Raw genomic sequence first — 18,549 nt, 5'->3', positions numbered from 1 at the left:
TTGTCAAACTAAGTCATAACAATGCCCAACGTGATATTTTTCTGTTATCGAAGTGAACATTCTTTATGACTAAATTTGACAACATATAACTTGGCTCAAAAATGGCCTAAAACAATTATTTATAGCTTACGACAGACTGTGAACATTCAGAATCAATTACCATTAACATCACCTTGCAAGTCATTGTTAATTAGCTCATTAGGCCCTAAACAAAGAACATCCTCTTTTGGATATCATAAAAAATATTTACCATAGGAAAAAAAAAATAATTGTATTTCTAAAATCAGCTGCTAAAAATACATTAACTGTGCAAATTTCATTAAAATTGTTGGAGGAAATAAAAATAATTTAAAGTGCCTGGTCCCCCTTTCATACAAAGCCAACAAGCACTGACACCAAAGACAACACAGGGGAAATTACTTGTGCTTAATAAATGAAATAAATAAACGATAAATAAATGGAAATGAAAGTGGATGAAAAAAACAACTTGGCGCAGGTGGGAACCGATCCCACAACCTTCGCATTTCGTGTGCGATGCTCTACCAGTTGAGCTACCGCGGTGCCGTTTCCCCATCCACTTTCTTGGGTATTTATGTTTCCTAGTAGAACCCTGGGAGTGTTAGCCAGCGCCACCACTCACAGACCTTGGCGGCGGATATGGAAGATCCTTTATGCCGCAGGTGCCACGAGAACGTGATCTTTTTGGGTGAAGGCAACCGGTCGATAAGCCCACACATGCTACCTGAAGGCATCAATGCTGCCGGATTCGAGACCCTCGTTATGTAATAAACGAGAAGAAAGGGGGTTAACCGAGGGGCCCGATTTTTATTAGTCATATCATACGAAGCCAACAAACACTGACACCAAGGACAACACAGGGGAAATTACTTGTGCTTAATAAATGAAATAAATAAACGATAAATAAATGGAAATGAAAGTGGATGAAAAAACAAATTGCTGGAATTACCCTATGTTGTCAGGTTAACAGGTTACATAAAATGTAACTGCTACATAAAATTTAACCTGTTAACAGGTTACATAAAAGTATGCATACTTAGCATGTGAACTCGCTACAATGTAACTGCTAGCTGCGGCAGTTTAGCAATTGTGCTGAGTGCGTGCGATCAGGCTTAGTCCAGAGCTTTTGATGCACTTGAAGTGAAGAAATGAGTTGTATAGTATAGTTGTCTGTGCATTGTAATGCAGGTGAGAACAAAGTAACCCTGGAAAAGCGCCTCTCAACCCTACCAGAGAACCCTCTGGCAAAAATGGAGCCCTGGGTTTACAGTGAAGATTTTGTGGAGCGACAGGTTGGTTTCTGTGCCCAGTGGTGCCTGGACAACCTCTGTGAGTATTTCATGGATTTCACTTATGCGAAAAGTAGCTATGTCTGTAGTTTTTTAGTGACAACCATAGTGAAATGGCTTGTGCATCTATTCAAACAGTAGCAGGAAGGTGTGTACCACAGTATAAATCGAAACATGAACTGACAATATCTGGTCAGCACTCCTGTTCTAAGGAACTACATGGAAGTTCGACGTATAATACAATCAGATGCCTTTATAACAAAGTGCTTGGGACCTGCAAAGTCCTTCGTTGTACAGGTCAATTCGTTGCAAAGATTGCACATACCACAAACCACAAATCAGCTGCCGGGAGGGGGGGAGAGGGCTAAATTCCTTCGTTGTACAGGCAAATTCATTGCAGAGGTGTTCGCAATCCATATGAAAAATAGAAATTCAGCCTAGCCATAATCAGTCCTGTCTTATACAGGTCTTTTCAATGTAGAGGCGTTTGAGTGTCCTCTTTAGCCAGTTTCTAAGTATACAGTATTCCCAAGTGTACGTTTTGGAGTCTGAAATAAGCCAATGTTACAAAGTCACGCAAACCTGGAAATGCAACAATACATTCAAATAGTTTTTTATTTGTTTGGCATTTGAATTTATTCTGGTGATGCACTTGATTTCCTGCATTTAGTACCTCTTGCTGTCAGCATAGGAAATTTCAGCACTGCTCAACTGAAGAGAGGCGAGGTTAGCATATGGGTTTTCTTTCTCTTAATGTGAGCTTTTCATTTTTCATTCTCTTTTGTCTTGGAATATTGGTCATGCTTTTTTTTTTCTTTTGTTCAGTAAAGGCTACATATATTAAGAACTAATGTTTACTTTGCCATGAACATGATCATGGTGCTAAAAGTTTTGTATATTACCTGTGGGCCAGTTCTTGTGGCAATTGAAAAAGGTGAATTTGCTTTTCATAAACCTTTTTTATCCTACAATTTTGAAGACTGTACAGCACTTTGCCAGTAACATTTAAAGATATTCCAAAGTAAAGTGTTTGTTTGTTTACTTGTTCACTTGTTTTTGAAATTGCCAAGTAAAGGCCCTCATAGAATGGTAAAAGAAATAGTAAATATCACACATAAAATTATGAAAGTTGTTTTCTTTGCCATGACTACCATGGACTGAGTGCAAAAATGACGAATAAGAATGAAGTGTCATAAAAATATAAAAAAATAACTGCAGGACACAGTTTTCATCCACTGGTTTGTATAAATAGTCCAGGAAGCATCTGTGGTAGCATGTGTGGCATGTGCAACTGTAAAGGCACTTCACAGTTTTACCAGTCGTAAAGTTTGCAGAAATTCTCGATGGAGGAGCTGCATAAAGTTGCCTTCTATGGTGATTATGCATAGCGGCTTACAGTTTTCCTAATGGGTTTCTTTCCATTACATAAATGTCCTGCTCCAACCATCTTTTAATGTTCCCTGTTTTGTCTCTGTAAAATTGGGCAAAACTTAAACGAGAAATGCTGTGTACAATACTTAAAATATTTGTTTGAGCAGTTTGTCTTTCACATTAACTACATTGGTGTCTGAGGTTTAAGCATGAGCTATTAGAAGAAACTGCATGTGAAATACAGAAAAGAAAATATGTGATGTTTGCTTGTTGGCTTCGTCTTGTCTTGTGTGTGTATCTTAATTTACATCCCTCTTCTAATATGTAGTGTTTTATCAACTAGCCCAAAAAATATTTAACCCCTTACTGCATGTATTCATATGTTCTTGTGAAAAAAATTAGACAAGCCTTTCTTTATCTTTAGGCCACATATGTCTAAACAAAGCAAATTTTTCTTTAAGAAAATGCTTTGCTGCAATTTTTAACCAAAGTTGCCACGTATCATATGTGACACACCATGCAATTACATGCATGTTTTATGTATGCAGAAAGACATTTCAATTGCAAAAAACATGTAAGGAATATCAGCGTTATTGAAAAAACTTGGAAGTATTGCTTTAAAAAAATGGGAGTGTATTTCTCGCAGCCCTTGGTGGTACAAGCTTCTTTAAAATTTGATGACGCCATCCTTAAAGATTTCAAAATTAATAGTTTTAAATTTTGGGCCAGATCATTTACAGATGTTGATTTTATGTCGATAATTGATTTGCATAATCATTAGATGCTTGATGCAGGCCAAAGGAAAACGTTCTTCCTCTGAGATTTATTGCCGCTGCTGTTATTAGCTTTTGGGACACAGCAGGCCCTATGCTATCTTCATTGTAAAGATTGCTGGTGTTTTAATTTTCTCACTTATTTATCACCAATAAGGTGATAAGAAAGAGTACAGCCCATAAAAGCATTACATTTCCACAAAATTAGTTTTTTCATAAGAAAACAAATCTCTGCTCTCATCTACAAAACAACCTGCAACTGCAAGCTGTGTCATATATGATACAGCAATTAATTCTTGTTTCATGGAACCACTAGAATGTCTTTGAACAAGAACATCACAGTGGGCTAATAAACAGCAAACAAACACGCCGGTATTTTTGTGTGCTGATTTAAAGTTTATGAATAGTGAGAAAAGCCTGTTTTTTCTATAAACATTTTGCAGGTTGTGCAACAAGCTGCTGGCAAACATTTACTATAGAAAACAGTAACTCTCAAGTTATTTCCAGGGGCTACAGTAGCTATGTGTTTCATTACTTGAGATGAAATAGGTTTCGACTGAATATGCGGAATTTTCTACTTTTTTTTTCTATTAGATCAGGCTAGAAGTAGTTGTTCCATGTGTATCGTATATGATACACCATGTGGCGATGGGCTAAGCATCAGCATATGTTCTAAAACATGCACGTTGTATGTACTCAATACAATGGCTAGGGACATGTGGAGTTCATATTTGTTTGTTTGTTTGTTTGTTTGTTTGTTTGTTTGTTATTGAAGGAGCCCAGGCAAAACACATCATAAGCACGGACAGAGGAGGAGCAGTATTACAGATGACAGTAAAGTCCTATGGCTATAACATATTCTACGATAGCTCTGTGAGACTCGACTTGAGGCCTAACCTCGTGAAAACAATGAGTGAAGTTTGTCAGCACAGAGCAAGGACTGTTGAAAGCTGTGCACTTTAATGGCAAGTGTTGATGCTTCTTGCAGCAGTCACTGCAAGCTGATAATGAAAGGTGCAGTGCTCATCCTAGCCAATGTAGACAATTTTCCACATTAATTCACCTGGTGTGTGCCTTGAGCAGAGGGACATTTGTGCCGTGGTTCAGAGAATTGAGTTCTGCAGTTTAGAGAAGGGTACGAGCATTCATCCAACTAAGAACTGTATAGGTGGTGGTGTGTAAGCAGCTATGTGCCATCTAATTTGAACATGGTATTGTAACAAGTCAAGCTTGTGTGCTGAAGCCTCAAAAGCATACACTGCCTTTTTTATAAGACACTATTGTGTGATATACACTGAAACTTAAGTGTTTTTTTCCCTAAGATGTGGTATCATTAACAGCACAAAGAGTCAGTTATGGGAATGGTTCTTGTGTTACCAAAGAGCAGCCTGCAAAAAGCTGGTTTGGTCTTTTAAAAATGTATGATAAATTTGGCACGGACTAGTGGTGTAGCACTCTTCATGGGGGATTAGTGGCTACAGAATTCTGCTGCTGAGAATAAGGACAGGTTCAAACCTCAGCCACAGCGGCCTCATTTTGATGAAGGCTGAATGCAAAAATGCTTGTTTATTAGAATTCTAAAGAAAGCCAGAGGGCAAAAAATTATTCTGGAGCCCTCCCCTTTAATTTCCCGTATAGCCCCTGTGCAGCTGTGGAACATAAACTTCTTTAGTCAACCACTTAATCACTTATTGTGTAGCGATTAAAAAAATCGTTATTTTTTTCTGCATTTGGGGCATAGGCTCTAAAAGGTAAACTGGTGGCATCAGTATAAATACAGAAGTCTTGCTGCAGTTAGTTGAGATGATGTTGTTGACACAAAGAATAAATAGGAACAGCCGGAGTTTTAAAATGCTGCCTTGGGGCACACTGATGACATTAACTTGAGGTCTGGAAATTCATTATTTGTATTACTGTTTGAGGACTGTAAGCATTGATGTTAAGGCACATTAAACCCTTGTTATGACGAAATCGCCTTATTTAAAGTTTTTGTGGTTCCAACTGCAGTGCATGCATGTTATGCCAAAATACTCAAAGTACAATGGCTCTGGACAAAGCTTGATACGAAGCGCAAACCTGGAAATCTACATAGGACTGCTCGCCACAGCACACATGGGGGCCCTTTGCTCCTTTTCTTCATATCAACCTGAAGATGCAAAGAGTGCTGCAAAGATCACTCAACCATATGGCACCAGCTCCTTGGGATTAACAGCATCATGTGATGATAACTGACAGACAAGCAGCTGCTCACAGGCGTCAGAAAAATGTCACCAATGTCATGTTGCCACTATCGAGTGCTGCTTTGTTTCAATATATATTTTACGAGCTCACATCTTACATTATTATGTACGTCCTGCATTACTATGACTCTTATGGAGAATATCCACTTATAAAGAACTCCTGCTTACAATGAAGTCTCTTTCCTGCCACGAATTTGTTATGATGACAGTTTATTGTACAGTAAAGGATTGGCTGAGTCCATCATTTCAAGAACGTTGTTACAATACAACTGTATCAGCCTACATTAAAAAAAAAATTGTCAGGTGTGTTAAAGTTTGTACATTTATTTATATATTTCAGTCAATTCTTCGTAACACATACAAATAATCTAAAACTGGTACAGCACAACATAGAAAGGAAGAAACAAGCCGAGCCGGCCAGATGAAGGAACAGAGCGCTGCCTCAGATACAGTATGCGAAAGACCGCGCACGACACACAGTGAGGGCTGTTAGGTTAGCAATTAAAAATGCACTTGAAGAAGAAGGAAGGAAGAAGCCCAATATACAAGAAATGAAGTTCACTAAGAAGCAAGAAATAAAGTTCACAGTGCTCTGTTCCTTCATCTGGCTGGCTCGGCTTGTTTCTTCCTTTCTATGTTGTGCTGTACCAGTTTTAGATTGCAATACCAATTCGTCCAATCCTCAACCTTAGTGAACATACAAACAGCGACACAACGTACAAGAAGAAATGTTTCGAAGTCATTGCTTAACTGAGCACAGTTGACCTCTGTGACTGCAGGGATTCTGTCGCCATATATTGCCTTTAACCAATTCTAACGCCCATTTTTCATTTTCTGGAAAAGTTCACTAAATTATGACATACACGTTAGAGTACAACACCTAAATTGCAATAGTTGGTGCCCAAATCGAACCCCTGCTCTCGAATCTCTCTTTCCAATCTCAAAGGCCACGCTTTGCTGTCCTGCGGGTAGTAGAGCACTTGAGGTTTGTTGTCATTGGACACCACACACCTAAAAGCCCCTCAATTAAATGTAGCTCCATCTTCACTGCCCTCCCCCACTTCACGCTTGTTTTTCCTCTCGATGGTGGTGCCTCCTTGTCTGTTTCAGCGTAGCAGATGACGCCACGTGTTAATCCGAGTCGGGGGGATAACTTTTTAGTTTAGCGCTTTTGTTTTAGCTGCTATTTATTTCCTGTCGCACTGAAATTACATCCAAAAGCAAGCCTTATTTCAACCCTGGAACGAAAAAAAAAGCAGTACAAACAAAATTTTAAGGTGGGGGGGGGGGAGGAATTGTAAAATATGTATGCTTTGGAGTCACTACAGGGATAGTGTGGGTGCACATGTTCGCGAGTCTTTGTACGGGTTTTTGCTGAGTGCGGTTTGCAAAATGTTGCAAGTAGTTGTGAAGCACGGCTGCCCCAATGTGTTCATCAGAAATACGAGGGACGTTCTGAAAGCAAGTTTCATCATTTATGCTCACACGGAAACTTTATTTCGCCTTAAAGAATACACCATGGCTTTATGAACTATAGACCTTACACTATTTTTCCACATAGTTTCCACTGACATCGAGACATTTGTCGTAGTGTGCAATCAGTTTGAAGAAACCACTTTGGTAAAACTTGGTGCCCTGTGATGCAAGAATTTGTCGCACAGCCTGTTCCACCTCAGCATTGTTTTAGAGGTGACGTCCCGAGAGTGCGGCTTTCAATGCAGGGAACAGGTGCCCATTCATACCAGATAACAGCACGCACCTCCATTGGCAACCACATTGTCAGCACACATCTGTTTGCCATTGTGATTTGTACTCGAATAACATCGGGCATGCCGGTCTGCTGCTACTGTCTCTTTGGCGCTTTACGCATGCATCATTCCTCCACCGCTGACACTCCTTCCACCGTTGAACCAGCAACGGGTGTGGTGTACCATCTTCTCTTTCATAAAAATGACGAAACTTACTTTCGAAATGTCCCTCGTAGAAGCTGCAAATCTGTTTTGAGCACTGGTGGCTGTAACTGCTCAGTTATACAGCTATGTTGTTAAGGCGAATGGAAGCGGTGACTGAGTGAAATCAACCATTCAGGTATGATGGCTTCGCCTATAGCCTTGCAATAAACATAAAAATTTATTAGATTGGCGATGACTGTGCACTCTGGCTGATAACCTTGGAGCATTTGGCAGTGTTTGCGCATGCTTGCACTGAAGTGCTACATTATTTATTTACCTACTCACTCACTCACTCACTCACTCACTCACTCACTCACTCACTCACTCACTCACTCACTCACTCACTCACTCACTCTCACTCACTCACTCACTCACTCACTCTCACTCACTCACTCACTCACTCACTCCGTTTACTCTCAGTGTAAAGGTGGATTTCAATTTTGGTTAGCCAGATCATGAATGGCACTCACGTGTAAGGGCCGAAGCGTGATTTACACTGACATTGTCTATAGAACTTTGTAAAAAAATTAAATTATGGGGTTTTACGTGCCAAAACCACTTTATGATTATAAGGCATGCCGTAGTGGAGGACTACGGAAATTTTGACCACCTGGGGTTTTTTTAACGTGTACCTAAATCTAAGTGCACGGGTGTTTTCGCATTTCGCCTCCATCGAAATGTGGTCACTGTGGCCAGGAAATTTTTAGCAAATGAGCAGCATTTCCAATCGGAAAGGGGAGACGGGCAGTGGTAGGTGCGGCTGAGGGATAAAGGTGGAGAGCCAGCGCGCTGGTGGAAAAGTTCAAAGGGTGGCGCTACTCTTGAACATTGAGGGCCTTTAGATATGCCTGGTGTCCAACGAGTGCTGCGCGGTTCACTGTGGCTCGGATAGGGTAAATTTTGGTTTTGCACGTGAGAACAAATTAGTGTTCTTTTTATCTTGCCATAAAGATTCTGGTGAGAGAACAAGCAAGGGTATTGCATTTTGTGTATCTTGAAGTATGAAAATCAGGATGTGCATTACATTAGAAAGAAGTGCATTTTCCATTTCTGGCTGTGAAAAATTAGGTGCATGTTACTGTTGTGGCCATGTTAAAATCGAGTAAATAGGATGAGTGATAAAGGCACCAGTGCTTTTGTAGCCATGTTTGTTTGATGGTTGTTAGTTTATTTTATATCCTCAAGGCGCTCAGGGCATTAGAGAAAGGAATGGGTACACATATGACAATGAAATGCAACAAAGAAGCAGGAATAAAACTATAACAAATAGCGAAGTACTAAAAATACAGGTATGATACTGTATGCAAGATAGATAAACAGCTATGAAGTCATTTCTATCAACAATGCTGCCAGGCAAACTGTTCCAACAAACAGAGGTGCATGGTACAGAGGTACAAAACAATTTTGAAACCATTTGTATCCTGAAAGAATACATGCTTGATAGTAGCAGTAGATGCATGCATGTACGATGGCATTTGTAATAGTCTTTTTGTTGTAGTAGTCTTTGTAGTTTGACCTTCATATTTGTTATCCTTGTTCTGTGCTGCTTGAAGAAGTCAAATTAAATGACGTCATCCATATTGGTAGTTTCAAAGAGATTATCATTCTTAGCCTACTTCGCCCACTTTGGCATGCTACTGTTGTCTAGCCCTTGAAATGTCGCTTTCACTCAAGAAACAAAATGAAATTGCATGTTCGAGGATAAAAGTCAGAATAGGTGCTCTTCTAGCTGACAATGGAAATTGAAGTTTTATGCCTGAAAAAGATGCCTATGCAATGCCACATGCTCACCCTCTTGGAATTTCTGTGTACCAGGGTTATCTGCCATAAAATGATGCGATACAGCACCCATCTGCCCGGCCCCCTTCGCCAGGTAAAGTGGGTACCCCCTCCCGAAAAAAATTCCTGGCCACACCACTGCATTTTTCTTTCCCACTTAAGTTTTCGTGGCCACCACCCTGGTTACAGGAATTCTGCCGACGAAATTCACACTGCTTCGTGGTTTTTTCATGGAACATGTCTCCTTGTGTGTTGCTGTTTTTTTTTTTACCTTTCTGTGTGTGTGTATGTGTAAGGAAAGAGAAATACTTTTTCTTAGCAGATGACAGCATTGAAACCATACCCCAGCATGTTTTTTACACAGTAACGCAGCTCTTGATACACCATCTTGCTACCATAAATGTATGTCGCCAAGGGGAAAGCTGCTGGTATAACTATAGCTCTAATTGGTGAATTCCACTGGTCAATCTGGAGCAAGTTTGCATTTTCTGCTGGTCGATTCATATCAACCGGCTCCGTGACGGAGCGCTCCTCGTTGATCCGCTGAGCAGAGACGAATTTCATCGGAATTCCGATGCCGCGTTGATGTCACTTCCGGATCATTCGGGTGGCTTGGCTGTTTTCAGCTCTTTTTGAGGTGTTGTTTCGTAATCCTCTGCAGTTGTTTACATTTGCGAAATGGCGTCGTTCAACCTTGCGGCAGTGATTCTTGCCTTGAGCGATTCTGACAACAGCTCTAGTTCCTCAGAAAGTAGCAGCAGCGATGACGAGGAGTTGTACGTGCTTTACGAAATGGTATTTAAGGTGCAAATGATGAAATCATGATATGGCGGGTGCCCAACTTCTGCTGTGCTCCCTACTAGAGGATGTTTATTTTTCGCTAGTCCATCTTGATTGGGTTGTCCCGTGCTGGATTTTGTTGATCTCTCGTAGATTCACCACTTCGCTTTAGATTGACCAGTGGAATTCACCATAAGTTATGTTACGTTCAAAATAGCTTATATATTTCTTTTTTTTTTTTGAGTGACTTCTAATTGCTTACTCGTTCTTCTTTTTCCTCACATGCAAATGATGTTTGCAGTCATACTTGAGGTGAGTTGCTGTTACCTGTTAGTGTACATATGCATTGCAGAATGTGGTACTACACATGTCCCTGTGTGTGTGTGTTTCCATAAAAGGCCTTCTTTTATTCTTTTTTTCTCCTGGCAATGAAAGGGCTTGCCACACAGTTTAGCTACTGTATTAAAGCATCCCTTGGGCACTGGTATCACATGAGAACAGCATTTTTGCAATGTCAGGTCCAGCTTCCACTGTGCTCAAATTGGATGCACTCATCAAATACACTCAACCAAATACTTGTGGGTATCATTGTCACCAATGTCAATCACATTGCTGCATGCAATAACATGACTACGGAGTTATTACTGCCACTGTTCAGAAGACATGCTGGCAAGAGTGGGTCAAAAACCAGTTTCATCAATAGAATACGGTATTGGCTTCTCTCTGCCCTATCTAAATGAGCCCCTTCTGCTCTTCCTTTCTGCTCCATTGTTTTTCCTTTTCCCTCTGTCTGAACAAACCTCCTTCTCATGTGTCTGTCCCTGTCTCCCATTTGAATATTTATTTATGCACTGTAGCTATGAATAGTAAGAGGCCTTGGTTATGATGCCACTTCAGTAATGCAGACAATCCACTAAATTGAAGCAAAGTAACAGTAAAATTTTGTGACTGTCACGGACAGATAGGTGGACTTTTGCTGTGCTGCCTGTGGGTTTCATATGTATGAGTCTCGCTCTTTTATGACAAACAGCAGTTATAAGCTAGCAAATGGGTCATACATGTTAATTTGTTCATGTATTCATCACGCTTTGGTTCAGGCACTGCATGACCTGATATGCGACTTGTGATCAAACGCACAATGAAACATATTCAAGTTGAGCATTCTAGCCACTATACCATGACCACTTTGTGTAAGTGAACAGCTAATCTCTTCACTAAGTGCATAGAAATGGAGATGATTTTCCATTGGGTTCATCTCGTGTACCATACCAGAGCATTTATTGAGACATGGTGCCTGCTCTGTTGGTGCGCATGCACTGTGGTACGCACTTCCTTCGCTCCACCAGCATTCACATAGAAGCAAACGTGCAAAGAGGTGTGCCTGGGATAAAGACAAACTCGGCTGCCTTGTTGAAGGCTCACTAACTGTGTGTGTCATGCCCTGCTTGCCAATCAATGGTGCTGTAGACGGCATGCATCTACCGCTGCCTCCAAGTTGCATGCTTCACAGGTTTTGGGCAAAATTTTGGGGTGACGCTGCAGTTCCTTTAAAGTTTTGCAGGGGTAAGGGGGAGTTCTTTACATTAATATATGACCCGCGAGCGGTGTGACCTGCAGCGGAATGCATTACATTACAAGACATGCTGAGGATAGCAATGAAAGTGACCATACTGCCTTTTTTTAGGCAAAACATGCAACATTTCCCACTAAAATGTGGCCTGTGTAGCCTGTGTGTGTGTTTTGACCTCCACTGATTTTGAATAGCGCAGACCTGCTCTAGATGTTTAAGAAGTTGAAGACTCATAATTGCTCTTCACAGCAATTGAGTTAGGGTAATCGAGAGGTTACGTGAACGCTAGATTTTGTCAGGCACCATCTTTTTTCCCTGGTGTTCTGCTTGTTACCTTGAATTATGCAACATGTGCTATTTCTAGGTTGAAAGGCTCAGTTCACTGATAGGAATTACTCACAGCTGGGACCTTTGAGCTGAAAATAACTAATTGAATTAGCTGTGGTCAAATTAACAGAAGTCTACTGTGTAAAATTTTTTTTCAGAATGGGCCTGCAGATGCAATCCCTAATCTCTCATTTGCACTCTTTGTTTGCATACGGTTTTGTTGTATGTCAGCGCTGTTGTTTACAACAAAGATCACTGGGTCAACAAAATGCTTGTTCTTTTGTAACGCAGATTTTAACTCTACTGCTCTCGTTTTGATGTCTTAGGTGCTGCTGTGAAAGTGTAGAAAAACATGGTATCTCATGTAATCTCGTTTTTTAATGGCAAATTTTATTTTTAAAGTATTGGTCATTAGTATTTGTTCTAGCATGCCGGAGTGTGAACATTTGTGTATCATTACAGGGACGTCGTTACACGTACGAGGTTACTGACCGAACCAACATTAATGCCATGCTGAACAGCAATGATGTCAGCGAGTATCTGAAAATCTCCTCAAATGGTCTCGTGGTAAGGCACTGCCATCATGACATTTCCATTCTGTTACAGCTGAAGACAGTCTGATGGTGCCTAGCAAAAACTGCGAAAACTTGTAAGGATAATTAATTGTGGTTAAGCACCACCCAATTTAGAAAAAGCAGTTGATTCAAGTGCCAAACTGAACATCGTTTCTGCATGTTCAGGCTAAACAGGTATACCTAAATCAAAGTACATGGGTGTTTTTGCATTCCGTTCCTGTTGGAATGTGGCTGTGGCAGCCAGGAATTTAAACTGCAACCTTATGCTTATTAGCAGTACACAGCAACCACTGAGCCACCCATGGCAGGTCGTGAATGAAAAATGCTTATAACGCTTGCACATTAAGTGCTTTAAATAGCTTTTAAATGAAAATACACAAAATATATATTTAACCCGTAGCCTGGTGTGAAATTTTTTACCATGCCATCTATGCATCTCTGACACATATTGACATTATTTTGTAATGCAGGATAAATTTTGACAAATATGGAGAAAAAAAAACACTGAAAGGTGATACGTAAGGTACATGCTATGATATTATTTTTTCTTGCTACATAGAAAAAAACAATTCAATACACTTCACAGATGGTGGACCACTGTTAGAGGCGAAAGGAAATTGTGAGTGAAAGTGATCACTTTTAATATTTTTTTATAATTTTGTACTTATTTATACATTATAATAATTTTTTTTTCAGCATAGATATGTAGCTATTTCAGCTGTCACAATAGTTTGATAAATAGTTCACTATGGCCTGATATTCAGGACGTACTATATTGACTAGATGGGACAGCACGTCTTTTATTTTTTGTTTCAAAAATTTTTTCTGGGTTTTTGTTTTGATTACTACACTCTGGCAAAGCTTATCTGTAAAACTTAAGCAGACAACAAAAGTGGAATATATAAGTATTTCATGGTGCATTTTTGCACAGCTCAAATTTTGCATCTGAACAACGTAACATTCTAATAATAATAATAGTAATAATAATAATATTTTATTTTAGAGATGATTTAAAAGGTACAATCTAACATACAGTATATAGTCAATGCAATAAATGTAAATGCTTCTGTCAAGGAAATGAAGTTAAAGTCAACTTCTGACTATGTCCAAGGTGAAGTGTGGCCATAAAAGCTTTCAGTGCATTGTTACACTAAGTGCAAGATTTAGGAGAAACAGAGCCATGGATTGCCATGATACCTCTTAATTTTTCACCCTTCAGGCACGATGTGACGCATCATCATTTGAGAGCGTACGTTGCACCTTTCAAGTGGACTCTGGTGTCTGGTACTACGAGGCCTTAATTGTCACTTCAGGTGTAATGCAAATTGGCTGGGCCACCCGAGAAAGCAAATTTCTCAATCACGTAAGCATAGTCTTGCTCTTCACACTTGTTTTTTGTTTAATGATCTGTGCATTGTCAGACTTTTTTAAGACATACAAATATATGGTCATCTTAACAGATGAGGTTACGTGGCATTAAGCAACAAGGGGGTCAAGACAGGTATGAAAGTTAAATTTCACTTAATGCATATTAAATTAAGGTTACTGCAGTGTATTTAAGTTACTTCAAATGTCACGTGAAAGTAGTAGGACAGTCTTCTGTCCTCGATACAAATTGGATGCACATGTTCATAACACATAGGATTTTATAAAATCGTGATTAAAATTGGTGGAGTCTGATAAATAAGCAGGTTGCTTTTGAAGGCAACATTTTTGTTCCCCCATATTCATCACCATGGAGCCCTGTATTTGTGGATTTCTGTGTAATTAGCCTGTGCATATGTTAGCACTATTAGTTTGTTCATGTGAAAATTGCATCTCTATAAAATTTTTTGTGCAGGAGGGTTACGGAATTGGTGACGACGAGTTCTCAATAGCTTATGATGGGTGCCGGCAACTTATCTGGTACAACGCCTTGAGTCAAAGCCATAACCACCCTTGCTGGAAACCAGGTAAGCTTGGGTCAAGCTGAGGTATTATATCATCTTTTGCATCAAGCGTCCCCTCTTTCTTCTCTGAGGCACCATCTCAAGCAATACTGAAAGCCTTGATGCCGAAACATCAGAACTTCACGTGATCTATTGCTTTAGAATAGCTTCAAAGGAATAGATCAATGTATTATTTTGTGTATTGATGATTCCAAGTGATGGTAGCATAGAGGGCTCATTTCTGTTGCCTTTCTTCACTTTCGTCTGCGAGTTACCATCGTTGATCGTTTATTACTCTGTGGTGCTGGCTCAAAAATAATAATCAGCCTGTACTGCTATTTCACTGTAGCTTTTTAAAAAATGAGGCCATAAAATTTGCTTTGTAGTTACTATAGCCAAGACCCTGCTACAGTCCTTCTTGCCTTTAATCTAAAATGCTGCATGAATAATACTTGGGAATATTTATATTTCACTGAAAAGTTCTTGGCATATGATGACTTGTTGAGCTTGCAGAGTGTTACTTTTGAGGCTGATTTTTTTTTTTTTCCATTGTTGCATTGTGTCTGCACAAAGTAAGGTGGTATAGGCAAACAGTGTATTGCTGAATGTTCTTAATGTTTTTGTTCTGGGCGGAGCAAATACATTTACAAACATATAGGTACGACATGTTTTGTTGTCATTTATACAGGTGGCTAGTCATTGTGTGCAAGCGGTCTCAATTTTTCTTTCTTTAGTGCTTCACCGTAAAATAATGGAGTTAAAACAAAAATAAAATTCTCACATAGAGCTTTTCACAAAGAGAAAGGAACTCCATTTGACACCCACAGCAAGCTAAAGGCTACCAGGCAGCGAAGGCTGCAAAGAAAAGATTACAGAGACAGTGCCAGGATATTTCTGTTGGGGGTCAGAACGGGATTCTCCATTTTTGTAGAAGGTGCATAAGGGCACTCCACCACTTGGCACTACATAGTGGAAGGAGGGAAGCGGTGGGTGGACAGGATGAAATATTGGGGGGTAGGCCACCCCATCTCGCCTCCTTTAGAGTGTCCCCTGGACGTTGGAAGTATGTTTTTGTTAGCTGTAGCTGTTGGGGAGTGATATTGGACAAGTAGTTGTCCCATTTGCCCATGTAAACCATATTTCTTACCTTCTAATTTTAAATTGAGCCTTTCTTTGACTTGAATGTTCTGCATCAATTCCCAAAACAAGTTTTGCCCACTTTTGTGCGACTTTTATTGCAAACCCCTAAGAGGGTCATTTTCACACAAAGAACATGAAAACTTGGATGTTGAAGATAGTATGTACTTTCTTTACAGGTGACATCCTGGGCACCTTGCTTGACATGAAAGCATTCCAGATTACATTTTACCTCAATGGGGAGCCCCTGCCTCCAAACACTCAAGTCTTTCAGAATGCCAAGTAAGTTGTTTTTGCCTACAAAGTCAAGTACACCTCCTGTACTTTTGACACCGCATAAAAATTAATAATAATAAACAAAAAATACAACAAAATTACTGATTACATGTGAAATTGCACTTCCTTCTAGTTTGCTCTTCAAGCATATACATGACATATGATAATTTGCTCTAAAAGAGGCTATGTTGAAGTTATGCACTGAGCCAATCCTAAGCCCGGCTTAGGGATGGCTCATTGTATTCATCTGTATGAATACTTAGGGACAATGTGAAAAAGCAGGACAAGATTAGACAAGAGCTCGTATTGTCTATTCTTGTCAATTCTTGTCCTGTTCTTTTCATACTGTTCCCAAGTATTCACATAGATATGTATCAACAACCCTTCTCTAAGCCCATAACTAAGGTTAGAAAAAAAGCATGGCGATAAACTGTAATAATCTTGCACTGTACTGTGCTCTAGTGCACTCTAAGCTAGAGTACAGCTCTGTTCAACACATTCAGAAGAAATTCATCAGAATATATTGCAATCGGTACCCATACTGACATGTCTGTTTCTGGTGTGGGAGGATTGTGTAGCTCATTGGTTTCCTGTCACAGAAGCGACTTGGCCATGATGTGCGCTCCCTGCACAAGCTAGTGCATGGGGCCATAGACTCCACTGCACTGCTAACCGCAAGCAGTTTTCACCTTACTACTTGCTGTTGCAGGTCTTCCCTGTTTTATTCGTCCCACACTCTCCTCAAGAGTCCATTGAACCATGGACAAATCATGAATAACCACCTTGACATAGGCACGATAGATATATTCATATCATTTAATCACTTCTCTGAGGATGTTATGAACAGCATGGCTTATCTCTGTGTTAACATACACGGGCGAGCTCTGTGTTGAGTCATCTAGAACCTTTCCATTTCTTCTACCATTCTTTTATCCATGTATGTATATGTACGTATGTACGTATGTATGTACGTATGTATGTGTATGTATACAAGGTGTTTTATTTTATTTTTATTATTTATTTACAATACCCTTAGGGCCAGTGTAGGCATTGAAGAGATGTAATTAAAGTGTTTACAGGGGTGAGAATAGCATGTACACACGTACACGCGTGCGCATGCACATACACACACACACATACAAAATGAATACAGTAATTATTCACACAGCAAGCAATAATCATATCATTATTAATATTAGTTAAAGCGCTACGAAACAGTAAGTTATCATAGATGTAAACAATATTGGTGGGAAGGTGGTTCCATTCATTCGATGTTCGAGGAATGAAAGACTGCAAGAAAGTGTAAGGGTTAGACGTATCGATGCGAACTTTATGATGGTGATCGATGCGATGTGATAAGTAATGAGGTCGAAGAAAGAGTTTGTTATTCAGGGCAGAATGATGATATAGCTTGTGAAACGGGACTAAACGTGATATTTTATGGCGTGATGATAAGGATGGAAGCTGAAGGTCAGACTTCATGGCTGTAATGCTTTTAGTTTGGCTGCATTTAGAATTAATAAAATGAACAGAGTTATTCTATACAAGTTCTAGGGCATTAATTAGTTTTTCGTGACATAAATCCCATACAGATGACGCATACTCTAATTTTGGATGAATTAATGTCTTGTGCAGCAATAACATTATAGAGGATGGAATGCTGGTAAAGTTGCAGTGTAGATAACCAAGCATGCGGTTAGCTTTGTTAATTACGTATTCTGTGTGGGTTGTCCAAGTGAGGTTGGATGAAATAAATAAGCCCAGGTACTTATATGAACTTACTGATTCTAAAGGAACGCTATTCAAATAGTACATGTTCGGGGCATTAGTAGTCCTGGCTACACTCATCGATTTACACTTACTAATGTTAAGTTTCATTAACCCTAGTTCTCACAAGTTAGCAAATCACAGTAAGGTCAATCTGAAGATAATTTATATTATCAGAATTATTACCGTGGAAAATAAGTCATTGGCAAAGAAATGAATGTTAGGAGATATTTGTGAGGGGAGGTCATTCATGTAAATTAAAAAGAGTAATGGTCCAAGTACAGATCCCTGAGGTACACCAGAGTGCACCTCAGAAAGCGAGGAATTAAGATAATTAACTTAGACAAATTGCAAACAATTAGTAAGAAAGCATTGGATCCATTTTAAAATGTTAGGCTCAATGTTAAGCTAACTAAGCTTATGAAGAAGCAGTTTGTGACAAACCTTGTCGAAAACTTTGTCAAAATCTAAATATATGCAACCAACAAATGACCATCGGTCGAGAATCTGGTGAAGTTTACAAGTGAAATATATGAGCTGAGTTTCACATCAGTATGACTTACGGAATCCATGTTGTGCCGGCGTAAAGAACAAGTTACAATCAAGGAATTCTGCCAGCGCTTTAAAGATTATCTGTTCTTTTAACTTACAGCATGCACCGTAAAAACCGGAATATAAGTCGAACTTTTTTTCAAAAAGCCATTGCGAAAAGTCGACCCTCGTCTTATATACCGGACATTGGCGGAAAAACTACGGAAGTCTTGCAA

The 18,549-nt window shown here is 39.6% G+C and overlaps 1 protein-coding gene across 3 annotated transcripts in view; it reads left to right on the top strand.

Annotated features, from left to right (window-relative positions):
• LOC135911028 (RING finger and SPRY domain-containing protein 1-like) overlaps window positions 1-18,549 on the top strand; it is a 76,444-nt gene that overhangs the window by 24,811 nt on the left and 33,084 nt on the right. For all 3 annotated transcript variants that reach the window (XM_065443121.2, XM_065443123.2, XM_065443122.1), the window contains exons 7-12: window positions 1,207-1,347; window positions 10,504-10,514; window positions 12,562-12,666; window positions 13,894-14,037; window positions 14,515-14,626; window positions 15,919-16,021. In XM_065443121.2, coding sequence (XP_065299193.1) covers window positions 1,207-1,347; window positions 10,504-10,514; window positions 12,562-12,666; window positions 13,894-14,037; window positions 14,515-14,626; window positions 15,919-16,021 — 616 coding nt within the window. The remainder of the gene's footprint in view (window positions 1-1,206; window positions 1,348-10,503; window positions 10,515-12,561; window positions 12,667-13,893; window positions 14,038-14,514; window positions 14,627-15,918; window positions 16,022-18,549) is intronic.

This window comes from Dermacentor albipictus, chromosome 1, assembly GCF_038994185.2.
Source record: "Dermacentor albipictus isolate Rhodes 1998 colony chromosome 1, USDA_Dalb.pri_finalv2, whole genome shotgun sequence".
NCBI lineage: Eukaryota > Metazoa > Arthropoda > Arachnida > Ixodida > Ixodidae > Dermacentor > Dermacentor albipictus.
This window is presented reverse-complemented; position numbering and strand designations above follow the sequence as displayed.